Source organism: Schistocerca piceifrons, chromosome X (assembly GCF_021461385.2).
Source record: "Schistocerca piceifrons isolate TAMUIC-IGC-003096 chromosome X, iqSchPice1.1, whole genome shotgun sequence".
Classification (NCBI taxonomy): domain Eukaryota; kingdom Metazoa; phylum Arthropoda; class Insecta; order Orthoptera; family Acrididae; genus Schistocerca; species Schistocerca piceifrons.
This window is the reverse complement of record NC_060149.1, coordinates 709,102,090-709,118,786: the sequence shown is the minus strand read 5'-3', so window position 1 is coordinate 709,118,786 and position 16,697 is coordinate 709,102,090. Positions and strand designations below refer to the sequence as shown.

Genomic DNA, 16,697 nt, shown 5'->3' with positions numbered 1-16,697 from the left:
AACACAAGCTATAGGAAACAAAAATTGACTTCCAATTTGGAGTGGAGAAACTTGTAAGGACAATAAAGAAACTTAAGTAACTGACAAATATCAAGGATTCCAAGCTAAATGAACATTCTGCTCTACAGGACAAGGTGATCTGCAACACAAAGTGTGGGTTAACTATGCACATGTTAGGCAGTTTGTTTTAAAAAATACAGAATATTGCTTACCACAAAACTCTTTCACTGAACAACAGCAATAAATTAAAATAGCTTTAATATACTAACAGACCATAAATGTGTACAGCTTGTAACATTTACAAATGCTCCACATATCAATCTCTAGCCTCACAAAAACAATTCAGTAGAATACACGAGAAAGAGCTTACGGACAGCTCCCCCATGTGGTCCTTCATGTGATGATAAACTGATTCACTAGAATGAAATACTGGACAGAGAACATCATATATTCCTAACTGTATTTTAAATGTGACACAAAACTTTTCCACTAGAAAATTTTGGTGCCTTTCTTTCCAGCACCAAAAAGTACATTAAAAATCATTCCTGAACTATGCAAATGGCAATAAACATTAGAAATATGTAACAGCTATAGCACAACATTATTTATGCCATTGTAACATAACATCTACTCTGTTTTTTGCATTCTTATACTGGACTCACTTAGCTATTTCATTCTATACCTTAATTAGTGGCATAACCTATTTCCACTTGCTTTTCTTGCACTTGTTAGAAGACGTGAAACTCCAGCTTAAGTATTACATCTCAAACCATCGTACCTGGAATAGTGCATAAGCTTTTCCCATTACACCACAAGTAATATATACAGGCTTCCCAAAAATCTGTACAATAATAATGATATTTTACTGACTGAAGGCTGATATCAAACTTTAAATAGTTCATCTTCGCATAACTCATACCAGCAACATATGATACGACTGAAAGTACAGGTTGGAATATCAACATCACGAAAAAGATGAATTGCTACTCACCATAAAGCTCACATGCTGACTTCCTGACTGCCGCAATAAAAAAGACTTGTACGTATATGTTGTCCAGCATCTCCAGACAGTTCACATACCATCTGCAAACATTATACACAGATTTCATCATTATGTGAACGGTACTTTCTATCATTCACATGTACTTAGAAGACAAGGGATCATAACCTTATTCCTTGAGACAATTCATGTTTTGTGTCACATATTTTGGTCAGAATGAGCGACTATTTCTTAGAACAAACACAAAGTGTTTCCATTTCCTCACATACGGTTTTGTCAGTTCATATACACATCCACAATTACCAAGTTCAATAGCTCTTTATGTAAACCTGTAATAGTGACAGAACGAAACACTTACACAATATCATAGTACTCTTCTGTAACATACATTTCTTTTCCTCTTAGACTGACTATTAACTGTGCTGTAGCTACCAAAGTTAAGTAACCCCTCAACTGGCATCATGAAGCTGAAACAAAAGTAAGCAGAAGAAGCCTAAGCTAAGTGGTTTAAACGCATTTGCAGTAATATTATTTCCATATATTTATCTATTACTGCATAAAAAGACCTCTTCCAAATATATACACATATGAGCTCAATGTTAAATATAGTTCTATAATGGAGTACTCTCTGTCTTAGAATGACTACATCATTGATATATCTCTGTCAGATATAAAGGGAATAGTTTTTATGAGAGTTTGGTCAATGGAGAACATTAGGCAAACTATGGCATCTGCAGGAAAAACTATACAATATTAACAAGCAATTGTAAGTCTTGTACCTTTTTTTTTGTTACATAGACGTCAAATTATAGCTATGTATCATAGTTTAATACAACAACACTAAATCACAAATTTTTCAAATTCACTATTACCTGGTAATATAACACAGGATGTTGAATATCCAACACACTGTGTGTATATAGATGGCACCTCACATGCACGTCTCTCAATCAATTAATAGCTCGGTATTCAACTGACACCACAAGCAAACCTTGTAATAATAAGGCAAAAATTGGCCTCTGTAATTACACATGTAGGTTTGCTGAGAAAGTATTTGAGAATTGCATGCAGTCTAAACCAAAGTTTATTGGTGTAACTCATACCTTGCCTTTCCTCTATATAAGCAGAACATGCACATCATGTAGACAACTAACTTTCGATAAGTAGAAACATCAAATAGAGAATCACATGCTTGTAATTGTCAATTTCAGTATCACACAAGTCAAAAACAACCCCCAAAAATAATTACTCTCACTGACCTAAGATGCAACCACTTATTCTTTGCATGGTATGTGATGTGGAACTCCTAACATAGTCAACATAAGACTGCCACACTTGATTGCAAAGCCAAGCTGTAAGCTGCAAACTCAAATTATAAACTACAGTCCACACGCATTAAAGTCATCAATTGTACACCACAGTCCATTACAGTTTTTACACAAATGCATCCAGATACTAGTTCTACGAAGTGAAATCTGAGTATTTGATATTTCATTCATGTTTTTGTGTTTGAAACCTTACTGCACAGTATCTCAATCTATAGAGGTCTTATTTTCCATCACAGCACAACAAACCAATCCTAGTACATGTGACTGATATTGATCTAAAAGTGTGTAAGACCTCTTACAACATATAAAAAACACTGGACACATTTCATAATTGCTCACATCCATACAGTACTTGCAAAATACAGGATAGTAGTAGTTAAAAAACTAAATTTACAAACACCTATGCATTATGGCTGGACTGTTGGGAATGCTGAGGACAACATCAAAATATGTTTCAATGTGCACACAGCAGCTCCCTTTAATATGTGCGCTGGTATGAATGTATGTCCATATCATCTGGATTACACCGGTGTCAGCGCAGTTAAACACTGACATCATTGGCCTATTTAAACAATAGTTATTTTAGGAACAAGACTAAGAAACCCTGCTCTTCCACAACTTTCAACTCATATGAAACTGAATTTCACTCCCGGTGCCTGCAATTTAAATCTATTACTATCCAAAATATTTCAGTACCCAGGTGTTTTGTGTTTATACAGTCAAATGGATGAATGAACTACTGAATTAGCAAGACTTTGCATCTCAAGACATACCTATATCACAAACTATAAATTTAAATAAAACTATACATTTTACCATCTGCTTTCTTATCACATCATGTTTGAAATTTGTGCCACACTACTTTTGATCACTCTTTAGTTGTTTCATCAAATCCACTTTTACAGCAACTCAGTGTCCCTCACAACTTCATGAAGACAGAAGATGTTATCCTGATACCTTTGATCCTTTCTGATGCACTGTTGAACAATGTCTGACATTACAATTTTCCACTATGGCTCTCATGTCAGAAAATGTCTGACATTTTTCCAATACAATGCTTCCAATCCGCACCACTAATGGAATTCGTGTGGTGCATGGCGGCACTTAGTATGAAAATATTGTGCTCATATGTTTATAGCCCGAGTACCCACTGATGGTATGGTAGTCCCAGCTTGTGGGTTTGTCAAACAGCTTCTGGTACAGTACATGGCTAAGACAATTTTTCTCTGCCACTCCTGAACAGCTATGTACCAGGGTCAGGTAACAGGATAGGATACATAAGGCTCTACAACACTCCAACAAATTAGGAACAAAGTCACACAAATGTGTTAAAGTGTTATTTATCCTTGTGACTAGTTGAGTACTGATGCCTGCCACACCATTTGTAATATAAATCAAAAAATTCCAAAAAAGTCCCTTAATGAGTGCAAATAATCGTAAATATCTTCAAAGTACATACCAGTCACAACCTGCAGCAACTGTCTGTACACTTCTAACAGTTCACTAAATGTCATTCCTTGACAGAGTCAGGCCTGGACAACGATCTTTAACCAAGTGTAAAGGCCGCTCTTCTATCTTTGAAGTGGCCTTCTGTCCATTATTGTCCATTAACTGCTGGACTGTACACAGCCGGCAATTTGCTGAGGTGCAGTTGATACCTTCATCCCCAGCACTGCTCGTCACACTGTAAAAGTATCTACATGTAGTGAGTCTATGGCAGTGGCACCAGCTTGCATCCTTGTGCCTGTGGTGCTTTTGCCTTGTCAATTTCATGTATGGAGAAAACAGCAGAAGATTTGGCCAGGTGGCTTTGCAAAGGCATTGAGGATGAAGGAAAATTTAGTGATGAAAGTGACTGAGAAGAAACATGTCCTGTGTGCACTGAATAAGTTCCAGTGGATCAGAATCTAGTGGTGGAGTGGACAGGAATGAAAAGACATACTCTCTGGCAAATAAATGTGAAGTTTATCAATATGGCCATTGTAATCAGTGGAAGATTCCTTTTTCTGTCCTATAAAAGATTTTATCTTTCCTCAGCCTGTTCTGCCAAAAGCCTTTTTTGTATATTTTCAACTGTTCTTCACTGACAATTTTGTTTGACAATTTGTGAATATAACACATCTATATAGAAAAGAAAAGATACAGGAAGGAACAACACATGCAAAACACATAATGTCTCACTTGCGGAGAGATGTCGCATTAGAAGAACTGAAGGCTTTTCTTGACAGCAATATTGAAAATGATTTGAAGGCGGAGTTAGAAAAATATTTTACACAAGACTAGCTAGAGTCAAGTGCATTTTCCAAGGATATTTCATCTCATCTCTCTTTTCTACGATGCTTCATGCAGCATTTAGTTACATCTACAATACCTCAGAGTCTTCAGCATATCGAACAGAGCAAGGTGATGAACTTTACTGAGTATACTTACAGTAGAAGCAAAGAACTTTACACCATAAAAATAAATGTGGTAGCAGATCAGAGCACAGTATTATCCAAGGAAGAAATCTGTTCAAGTGCTACAATCCAAAAGAGCAGACAGGGGTGCTTAAGAATGCAAATCATAAGACGATTATGTTTCACCTCACAATCCATGCTATGAAAAGACACCTACAGAAATTCTTATTCATCCTGATTTACCTTTAGCATCCCATCAGTTGTTCTTTTGGCACAGCAACTGCTTGTTTGTACAGATGGTCTTGGTTACCACATTTCTACTGTCAGCTTCTACGCCAGCCCTCAACTAGCTTGGGTATTGCCCAAAATGGAATTTCATCTAATAGGTACAGCTGTGACTTTTACAAAAGGATTATCCATGTTATTTGAACTAGACAAAACTTGATGAATATGAGTATTGAACCTATCAAACTGAGATGCTAATTGTGTGTCTTTCTTTCCTTCACAAATGGTTGCTGACTATATTGGATACTTTTTCATCATCAGACTCATTTCATCACTGCCGAAGGTAACAAAGAGCCTGTGCAGTTACTAAAAACACTGTTGTTTTGGAACACCTGGAGTTGATCGGTGGAGTGGACAGGGCTGATTGCTACTGTGGTTGCCATGGTTTACAAGAAAGCACTACAAGTGGTGCAAAATTTATTCCTATGGCTCATTGAAGTTGCTATAATGAAGAATTAAATTCTCTACTCAATAAACAAAAATGAATGTTGAGAACAACTGCAGACTCACATTTCCTTCACAAAAAACCTATATAGACAGCTATCCAGTCAGGCGAGAAATACAGATTCTGAGGACAGAGGAAAACCACCATCGTCTGACACTCGATACATTATAAAAGAGAGGATACATTTAATTACTCATCAAGAATGAAAAATCAACAAATCACTGCATCAGTTTCAGCACCCACAAAGAGAAATGAAGACAAATGGAAACAGTTTCGGCTTTCTTAAGAATGCAAGAAGAAGCCTCTACTTCAACTATGTTCCTAATTTAAGAAGTGCAATACAGAAAGCATAAAAAGTAATCATAATCAAGCAGCAAATGTAGTATCAGAATCAGAGTAGCAGATAACAAAGCTGTCAAAGCATTGTCACATGGCATTTCCTTTGTTAAAACAGAAGCGTATTAACTGGTATTACCATATATCCTTACCCTCATCACTTGAATAAGAATTGGGGAGAGTGCACAGAGTAGAAATTTGTAATGGATAATATTAAGACACCTCTTCCTGACCAAAGAGTCCACATTCCAACTATACAGAGCCATGATGAAATCTATGACATATCCCCATCTCATTCACATTGTGTGCAAATGTGTAATGCATGTACTATTCTTGACAGTCAGACACTCAAATACAGCACTTATGATTTATTATTATTTTCATTACTGCATTGCTAACAGTGCTACACTTGAACTCCTGAAATGTATAACACACAACCCAGAGCATCAATCATTGGATTCAAAACCACGAACAATAAATCACTTACCTCAGTATAAAAATAATGTACTTTTTCAATCACACTATAGTCCAAGAAGACTGCTTTTCATGACCACTGTACAAGGCTTTAATATGGACCAATGGGAATTCTGTTTGGGTATCATTGATCTGTACACATAATATTCATGATATAAAATTCAAGTTATTTCACATGTTATACTATCTGTTAAAACCACCTGATTCACACAATATACCTATCTCAAGCTATTACTTCTATGCAGAAAATAACTCTTCACAATGCATATCTTATGCACTTAGTACCACAACAGTTACGATGAATTATGAAGACATCGTTCCTGTAAACAGATATTACCCAAACAATAAGAAGGCCCACAATCTGTACACACTATAAAGAAATGTTTCAACTTTCCGTTGAAGTGAAATTTAATTTAATCCCCTACTGAAGTAATTGATACACATGGACTGATAAAGTAAACATCTTTAGGCACTTACCACAAATAATAGATTAAAACTCATTCACTACTAGCAATATGAAACCAAGTACAAATCTAGATTGCAATATTTCAAATTTCATGTTGCAGTGATTGAAATGAAGCAGTTAATGATTCCACTAGTTATGTGTGCAAAGCCACAATTAATATCTATGAAAATTCTTATCTTACTCACATGATACTGTAAGACAACGTACAACCAATGCCACATGAAATTTACTGAATCAGTTTCAATAGAAGAACTACAACTATCAGCCCTACAGTTGTGAACTTGGCCCAAGTGACTGTCATCTGTTCCATCCTCTATATTCCTTTGTTGGCAGCAATACATTTCCACAATGAAGCTGAGGTGCCAACTGAAGGGTGCTGGATGTTGGCGGCTGACTCCTATGAGACGTGCATTCAACTGAAGGTGCACTGTTTCAATAATGCCTCATTAATGTTTGTGACTATGTTGTGAAGTAGCCAGTGTATCAATGTAAATATTCCCATAAATATATCTAAATATATTTTTCCTTTCTTTATCAGTCATCAAAAGTTGCTTTCTGGTTGCAACTTATATTTACACTAGCAGCTGAAATGAAAGTGACTTACATTCGCTGTGGATGCAATTTACACATAGGAACACCAAAAATGTTCCTGCACTCAGTAACAGTAGGCTCGGAAAATTAAAAGACAGTATTAAACTAGTCCATTAGAAACAATGTGCAACAATTGCAACATTTAAAACACACCATGTGACACATATTATTGCAAGTGTTTTTACTTAGCTACTCACTCTTCTCTATAAGATTACAAAGCGAAACTATTTACTCCTGGATATCAACAACACATCTTCCTGACAAATGAGATGCCTTTTTAGTTACACATAGGAATTTTAAAAGCTATGGAAAATTCCTATCTTTTCAGATCTACATTGGTGCAATAATGCCAACTTCTGAAGGGCAGTGTCAAAGACAACAATATACTGAGGAGAAAAATATAGATATAACTCTGGTAAATGCAAATACCCTTCATGGCATAAAATGCAATGCATTGCACACGTTGCAGAACTACTAGTGCTGCTATCACACAACATTCCTACCTCAAACAACTGACATCTGTGGGAAAAGGTACTTCTAACAAAGACCATGGTCAGCTCCTAGTACTACAAATCTGATGTTCTGCTTGGAATGATGTCATTACCTGTAAATACAGATCAATGTGCCATAGTGGAACATAACAGAATGTTCTTCGTACATGTACTATTGCATAACCAGCACCTTCCATGATGCACTTATTAACTTTATGCAACACTTTATTGGCAGAAAAACAAAAAATAAATATACAAATATGTTGTATGTTTCTACATACACAGAGCACACTACATAAGAGTGGCTCTAAAATTACCATCCATCAAAATGACAATCTACCACAAAAGATTAGAATCCTCACTACTAGACTTAAATAGTTAACTTATTTAATTCTCATATCACTTCTTTTTCCTAAATCAGTCTCAAATAACAACTGTGTATCAAACTTAAGAATGGTTAGTTTCATATACCTACCATGCCTTATTCAACTTTACTGTAAGAGAAGGATGTTATGATCTCAAGACTTACAAAGGCATAACAAAGTCACATTTATTTAGTGCTGCCAATTTTCCATAACTCTCAAACAATAATTCCCACTGAAGCAGGCAACACAGATTAAAATGATCATAAGTGATTTGTCAATCTCACAGTTTTCTATTCCACGCAAAGTTGTACGTTGTTAGGGTTTTCAAGCTCTCTATTTACAATGCATTGGGTAAAATGCTCCAAGTCTGCTGCCAACAGTTGGCCTTTGGCATTACACATGTAATTTTACAGATGAAGTACTTGAGACGTGCACAAGATCTGATGCACTAGTATCAAATGTAACTTGTGTCATTAATTTTCGCAGTGCAAGAAGATAGTGTACATGAGATTCAAAACTAACATTGTACTTGTAGGAATGCCAATTACTCAGATGCAGTCTTTAAGGCAGTAACATTTCTTTTATCAATAAAAAAAACAAACAAAAATGCAAGAAGGGGGCTACTTCATTGGGAACTAAAGGTTCTGGTCTCATAACTTGATAGCTACTTTCGAAGCAGTTTTCTCACCACCTACAGCTATGTTTCATCTGTCATGATGCTTATAAACTTAGGATGCTGCAGAAGTCAGTTGGTACCAGTGGCCTTCCAAGGCCTGTTTCAGTGGAGTTTGGTTTTTTTTTTTGGAACACAGCATACCACTTATGACACATTAGTGCACAGCAATAAAAGCCATAGAAATTGGAATGACGATTTTTTTCCCACAGTCACATTTCTGTGTTTTTAAACTTATTCCATAGCAACTAATTGTATATGATTATACACTAAAACAAGACAAATAAGATCTGTGTATCATGACTCCCCCAACTGAGAAATCATCATATAAGATCTCAACAAAAACATAAGTAGCACAGGAAAAATTACTTAACTGATAACACAACAAACAATGTAGATTATTTACAGTTTGTTCATAAACCAACAACTAAAGTCACAAAAACCAGTGCAATGTGGCAGTTCTGTTGGAAATATTGAAAAGATTTTTGACATTTGCTTCAAAATGTACTCAGCTGCCCCATTTGATGTCTGCACCGTGTAGTATGTACTTCGGTAAAATTAGGATTACATTACACTCGGTGCATTCACAGAGTTGTATAACTGACCAACTGACAAAATCAATCCACTATATAGCAAGAACAAAGAAACCTCCTAGTCCATATATGCAGTAATGCAACATAAGCTAGATATCTTGCAATAAGTTGAGTAAGACCCAAAGTGTTAAGTCAAGAGCTATAGGAACATGAAAGCTTTTCACAATGCAACACACCTTTTGGTAACATATATGATGCCAACAAGTAATCTACTTCTAGCATCTTCAAAGTATCTCACACCACAGACTTTCACAATAAAATGTTATTCTAGCATATCAACAGTTATTTAGATTTGCGAGTTTCTTATGGGCAATAACCAACAACAAAACTGAAGCGGTGCATATGAAGTAAGAGAGACCTTGCAAATAGTTTGAAGGTATTTGTATTAATTGAAAGTGTATTGTGTGATCATCAGAAAGGTTGACTACAGGCAATACTTCACAGATACATACTCAAAGAATAAGAAAACCCAGACTCTGTGTAGACACTGTATAAAAGAATTTCAATTTTCAGCTGAAGTCAATGTGAATTTCATCCCTTATGGTAATGGTTTAAAACTAGTTCATTACCAGTAATATGCAACTGAGGGTGCATCTAAATTGTAACATGTCACACTTCATGTTGTAATGATTGAAATGAAGCAATTAATGAGTCCACTAGTTAACCGGGTAAAGCCACAATTAAAAGCTACAAAAATTCTTATCTTACTCACAGGATACTGCAAGACCCCATACAGTCAATGCGAAATGAAACTTACTGAATTAGTTTAGAAGGGAGAACTCAAACTACCAGCCCTACAGCTGCGAACTTGGCCAAAGTCACTGCCACCTATTCCATCTCATGATTTCTTTTTTGGCAGCAACGCATTTGCACACGAAGCTGAGGGACCAACTGAAGGAAGTTTGTGTCCAGGATGTTGGTGGCTGACTCCTATGAGATGTTCATGCAACTGAAGGTAGACTGTTTCAAAAATGCCTCAACAATGTCGGTGATTATGTTGGGAAGTAGCCAGTCAAAAAATGTAAATATTCCAATAAATATTTCTAAATACATGTATTCGTTCTTTATCAGTTGTCAAAACTTGCTTTCTGGTTGCAACTTGTATTTACACTATCAACTGAAATGAAAGTGAATTACATTCCCAGTTGATGTAATTTACTCATATGAACATCTAAACTATTTCTGCACTCAGTAACACTAGGCTCAACAGTACAAATATAGTACATTAGCATCAATGTGCAACCCACGATACATCTTCAACATATGATATGCCATGTCTTGTTTCCAATGTTCTTGTATAGACACTCACTGTTCTCTATAAAATTGCAAAGCAAAAAGACTTATTCTTGGATTGCACAGCCAGGGCCGGCACAAGGCATGCGCGAAAAGTGCGACCCACAGGGCGGCACTTTCAGAATGGCAACAAATATGCCACCCACCCACCCCCCTTTTTCTTAAAGGAAAAACTCAACATTCATGCCCAACATGGGATTCGAAACCAAACCTCGGTGGGAACTGTAGTATGGCGCCTTGACTACCTGCCAGCTGCCCCTGTTGAACAAGGGGAGGGAGGAGGGCTAATTTCTTCCTTGCCACTGTGGCAGCACCGTCATGTTTTCGCTGGAGGAACAGAGAGGGGAAAGCAGTCTGACGTACAAGCCAGTAACCTTATGAGTGGAGTGCTGCCAGCCTGTTATGTGCTGTGCGTTTGCTCACAACTAATTTTGCAGAAGACGAAATCTAATTTGGAAATTTGAATACAATGTTCGATACTGTGGTTACATGTCTGAAGCAATTTTGTTAAGCCCTAAAATGGCAGTTTCTGAGTGTCTTATTCTTCCTGCATTATGGAGAAAATGGTTGAACATTACTACAGTAAAACATGTCCAACACGTACAACGGCTAGAAGTATTCCGAATGGGTAAATACTCTCCAAGTAATTACAAGGGATAAAGACATTGCTAATAAGCCTGGGATAAGTTGGGTTTTGAAGTATTTTTAGAAATTTTTGGTATCCATTTCTGAGTGATAGACGTTTTGGTTTTTGAGCCATGAAAAACTGATAACACATTTATCCATACCATCTGTCAATACCTACTGTGAGCTTCTTGCTTCTTCTTCTTAGGCGCTAGTTTAACCGTAGCCTCGCTGTACCTCGTCACGTGTCCTACTTCCTGGCACTGCCGAGTCACCACTTCACCTTTCCAGGAAATAGGTATTGTTGCATTCTCTACAACTAAAACTACAGAATTCGTTTCAGTAGATGGCCGAGAGAGTCGATTGGTCAGAAGCTCCTTCATTGCATTTTGTAAGAACAGAAGAATTGATACGTTCGAAATTCTTGCAACTTGAGATGTAATATGTAAGTACTTTTTGTATAACATACAATTAGAACTGCACATGCTCATTACTCATAAGTTAGAATTTTTCTCCTTCAAGATTGCAGAATAGGAAAATTTATTTTTCTTATGATCTGTTACTTCAAAAATTGGCAACTTGGCAAATAAGCATGCATTGTCCCAATAGCTAGAATAAATATAAATCGAAGAAAAGTGAAGTGATACGGCAATGACTAATTTGTTACCCCATATTCCATAATCAGACACGAAAGAAGTGGTACATGGAAATTATGACAGATGTTGAGTGTCAGTTCTTTGAACAGAACAACCGCAGTCCTGTGAATTAATATATTTTGACTAGCATTAGAACCCGTCACTGGTTGGCTGTGTATTTATGACATTATTATGCTACTCCATCTACTTATTCTTCCTCTCTCCATTGTCTTCGGTCCCACTCTTTGACTGTTTCACCTGCGTCTGTAGTGAAATTTGTCACGAAATTAAATTTCACACGGCTCAATTCCTATGACTTCATCTCCTGAACAGTAATATAATTTTCCATTTATGTGCAGTGGTATATCATGGAAATTGTCTGTGAAGTGTGTTGCAAACAAAGTTAGTACACGGACAGCAACAGTCAGTTTCATGTAATCATTCTTTGCAGGCTGGATCGAAACATGTCCGACAGTAGAATAAGACTGCCTCGCAGTGAATGTAGGAAAAGACGGGTGATGAAGGAAGATGACGATAAGAAGCAACAGGATGCACTACAACGATATTTCAAGCCAAAGAGAGAACGACCCAACAGCAGTGAGGGTGGAAAAATAGATCCTGAAATTACAGATCCTAGTGGAGGTACTGCAGCTACATCTTTATCTTCCAGACATGACCAGAAAGTTGACGAACACAGTACTGCGACCACTGCATACAGTAGCAATGCTGACGGTGGGCCATCCACAACATGTTCAACAGACCTTGTCTGGACTCAAGATCTGCTTCGTGATGAAAGCTTCACGATTGAAACATTAGGCAGAACAGAAATTAGGCAACCCAATTCAGAAAATACCTGACGAACATCAGCCAAGGTACTCACCACAGGAAAAGGGATTTAAGGCGAGCCTAAACTGAAAGACACAATTGACTCATATCCCGGAAGATGGCTGGAAATTATTACCGACTGCATTCGAACGACTTTGGTCATGCGAGGTCCCCCAAGTGCATTAGGGGAACTGAAGAATGTCCTAAAAACGTGGACAACTGGAGTTTCAGCCCTGTGCACTACAGCTATTCTTTGAAGAATTTAGAAGAAGCAGATAGACATTGGTTGGTGTACTCAAAGAGCAAGCTTTTTTGTTGCAAGCTTATTTCGTCATCTACAGTAAAAATTGCAAAGAACGGTATATGCTACTGGTGGAACCTTACATCATATCGCGAAAGTCAAAGGAAGTCTACCGAGCATTTGAATTCACATAAAAAGTGGATCGTGTTTTCCGAGAGACTGCCGAAGCCCATCATCAAAGGCTTCTGAATACTGAAAGCGAACATTGGAAAAATATTCTTGAGCACTTAATAGCAGTAATTCATTTCCTGGGTCAGCACTGTCTGCCTTTGAGAGGAAGTACAGATACACTCTTTCAGCCTGACAACAGAAACTTCTTGAAACTTGTTGAATTATTCAGAAAGTTCGACACTGTGATGATGGAGCACCTGCACAGAACAAAGCAAGGTGAGAACAAGGGTCATCATTATCTTGGAAAAGAAACAAAGAATCAAATAATTCATCTTATTGGATCATCTATAACCAACAACGTTCTATTAATGATGAAATCTGCAAAGTATTACAGTATAATTCCGGACTGCACACAAGATATTTCAAAAGTTGAGCAGATGACAGTTGTGGTACGTTTCGTCCAGGAGACAAGACTCCACGGGGTATATGATGTCCAAATTTGTGAGCATTTCCTGGGATTTCTTCCAGTGCCTGATTCTTTATGCTCCACTTTGATGCAAGTCGTACTCAAGTTCTTGGAAGATAAAAAAATCCTATTGTGTAATATGAGAGGGCAAGAAAGAAGTTTGATCTCCAGAAATGAATTTCAGATATGAACAAGAGATCATTTTATGTACCATGTAGGAGCCACTCATTGAATCCTGATGTAAATGATGCCGCTAGTCCTCTAAATGTGCTGTATCCATGTTTTCGACAGTGAAAAGCTTGTATGTCTTCTTCTCATCCTCCGTTCGACATTGGGATGTCTTGAAGAAGTATCTGCTTAACCTGTCGCTGAAGCCACTGAACGATACTGGGTGAGAAAGTACCATCGCTGAGGTTTCAAATTGGAGACATTTTTGATGCACTGGTTCAGATATCAGAAAAATTCAATGGCATGACCGCTCACGAAATAACGTCACTTGTGCATCAAATAAAAAATTACACCTTTCTCACTTCTCTGGTAATCTGATATGACATTGTGCTTCACATCAGTGCAGTCAGTAAGACCATCCAGACCACTGACATAAATGTTTCTGAGACCGTGGAAATGCTTGAAATACAAAAGCATAAAATGAGACCTGCAGAACAGAAGAAAAGTTTGTGTCTTTCTTGATGGATTCTACGGATTTGGCTAAAGAATTACAGCTAGAAGATCTGACATTACCATGGATAAGTGTTTCTCGGTGATGAAGTAAGAAGCCAATACACTTTACCTATGAAGGAAGGGATGAGACAATAGATGACCCAACAAAACGAAATAAGATTGAAATCTACTATTATCTTTAAGATACAGTAACCACATCTTTGGATGAGAGATTCAGTCAACTGAAAGCTCATTTTGATTATTTTGATTTTCTCTACGACATTGACGAGCTGAAGAATACAGCTCCTGACAGCCTGGACACAAAGTGTAGAAACCTCACATCGAATTTACAAGATCATGAGTCAAGCGACATTGATGCATTGGAGTTGAGAGATAACCTAAAAGTGCTTTCAACATTGTTGAAACCTGGAATAGGTCCAAAAGAGATTCTGAAGTTTATGGGAAGACATAATTTTTGCCCGAATGTTAACACTGCTCTGAGAATTCCCCTAACACTCTCAGTGACAGTTGCGAGTCGAAAGAGGAGTTTCTCAAAACTGAAATTGATAAAGACATACCTCCGATCAACCATGAACAAAATTCATTTGAATGATCTTGCAACAATATCAATTGAGAATGAGCTTGTGGAGGACTTACATTACACAGATCATGTGAAAGAGTTTGCAGAAGCAAAAGCTAGGAAGTTCGATTTGTCTAGTATTTTTTTAAATTTTTGTGTTATGATCAGTGTCTTGGTTATTTACTGTGTTGTTTATTATTTTGTTCAACATTAAATAGTTATTGTAAATATTATTGTTCAAACCAAATTATCATTAAATTGTAAATATATTTTGTTTTCAGTTGAATGCATTATATGTTCATAACCATTGAAAAATGTTTATTTACATTAACTGTAAGTTCAAGCCACACAAGATTAGCAGAGCGGTCTAAGGCACTGGTGGGGCAGCAGTTTGCTCACCACTTACTCGTACAATTTCACCTTTAGTGATGCTTATAACCTGAGGATGAAACAGCAGTCAGTTGCTACCAGTGATCATCCAAGGACTGTTTCAATGGAGTTTGGTTTTTATACATTATTGCATAATATTTATTAGAACAGTTCACATCATCAAAAACTATAGAATTTTGAATGACAATTTCTTTCTCACAGTCAGATTTCTATGCTTTTACCTTATTGCTTAGCAGCTAATTGTATATGGCTCAACAATAAAAGAAGAAAAATTAGTAGTGAAAATCATGACTTCTGCAACTAAGCAATCATCATTTAAGATCTCAATGAAAACACAAAGAAGCACAGGAAATGTTTTATAATTGATAACATAACATACAACATAGACTGTTTACAGCATGTTCATAAACCAACAACTAAAGTCACAGAATCCAGTGCAATATGGTAGAACTGTCGGGAATACTGATAACATATTTGAAATATGCTTCAAAATGTACTCAGTTGTCCCATTTAATGTCTGCACTGTGTTTCATGCACTTCCTTAAGATTCGGAGCACATTACCTTCAGTGCATTCACAAAGTTGTACAACATTAAGTGTGACACGTTACAGTATAGCTGCATCCTGAGTTGCATATTGCTGGTAATGAACTAGTTTTAAACCATTATTTTTGTTCAGTGCCTAAAGTTACTGAGGACAAGGTTAGTTTATGAGTCGATGTGTAGATGTTACTCCCATAGGGCATTGTAATTCACATTAACTTCAGCAGAAATTTGAAATACATTTTTATTGTGTCTACACAGAGTATGGGCCTTCTTATTTTTGGGTATGTATCTGTTAAGTATTGCCTGCAGGTAACCTTTCTGACTATCACATGATACACTTTCAATTAATACAAATACCTTGAAACTGTTGCAAAGTCTCTGTTACTTTGTACTCACAGCTTCAGTTCTGATGTTGTTGGCTGCCGTAAGGAACTCACAGTTCTAAATTGTTGATATGTTAGAATAACATTTTATTGTGAATGTGTGTGGTGTGAGGTACATTTGAGCTACTGGAAATAGATTTCTTGTTGGCATCATAAATGTTACCAAAAGGTGTGTATTGTAGTATTGAAGTATGTTACCCAATGAATTTTACAAACAAATCTTGTACGTCCTAAGATTGCACAACTTTTTCATGGAATAGAAAACTGTGAGATTCACAAATCACTTATGATCATTTTATATTGTATTGTCTGCTTCAATCAAACAAATTGTTCAAATGCCTCTGAGCACTATGTGACTTAACATCTGAGGTCATCAGCCCCCCAGAATGTAGAACTACCTAAACCTAACTAACCTAAGGACATCACACACATCCATGCCCAA

At 36.8% G+C, this 16,697-nt stretch overlaps 2 protein-coding genes across 2 annotated transcripts; both read left to right on the top strand.

Annotated features, from left to right (window-relative positions):
• Positions 1-12,938: 12,938 nt before the first annotated feature.
• LOC124722655 (zinc finger MYM-type protein 1-like) lies at positions 12,939-13,888 on the top strand. Its single transcript, XM_047247800.1, has 2 exons — positions 12,939-13,179; positions 13,260-13,888. The coding sequence occupies exons 1-2, from the start codon at positions 12,939-12,941 to the stop codon at positions 13,886-13,888; spliced, it is 870 nt and encodes a 289-aa protein (XP_047103756.1).
• An 88-nt stretch (positions 13,889-13,976) lies between these two features.
• LOC124722654 lies at positions 13,977-15,249 on the top strand. The gene is made up of 4 exons (XM_047247799.1): positions 13,977-14,089; positions 14,360-14,448; positions 14,563-15,113; positions 15,220-15,249. Exons 1-4 carry the CDS (start codon positions 13,977-13,979, stop codon positions 15,247-15,249), a joined length of 783 nt encoding a protein of 260 aa, XP_047103755.1.
• The last annotated feature ends 1,448 nt before the right edge of the window (positions 15,250-16,697 follow it).

What these genes read in the sequence shown, in the direction of transcription:
- LOC124722654 (XM_047247799.1), top strand. Translation starts at nt 13,977, where the DNA reads ATGTTTTCGACAGTGAAAAGCTTGTATGTCTTCTTCTCATCCTCCGTT. An exon ending in TCTGACATTACCATGGATAA is followed by an intron (nt 14,449 to 14,562) that starts GTGTTTCTCGGT and finishes ATTATCTTTAAG; the next exon opens with ATACAGTAACCACATCTTTG. An exon ending in GTGTTATGATCAGTGTCTTG is followed by an intron (nt 15,114 to 15,219) that starts GTTATTTACTGT and finishes TTTTGTTTTCAG; the next exon opens with TTGAATGCATTATATGTTCA.
- LOC124722655 (XM_047247800.1), top strand. Translation starts at nt 12,939, where the DNA reads ATGGCTGGAAATTATTACCGACTGCATTCGAACGACTTTGGTCATGCG. An exon ending in AGTAAAAATTGCAAAGAACG is followed by an intron (nt 13,180 to 13,259) that starts GTATATGCTACT and finishes TCACATAAAAAG; the next exon opens with TGGATCGTGTTTTCCGAGAG.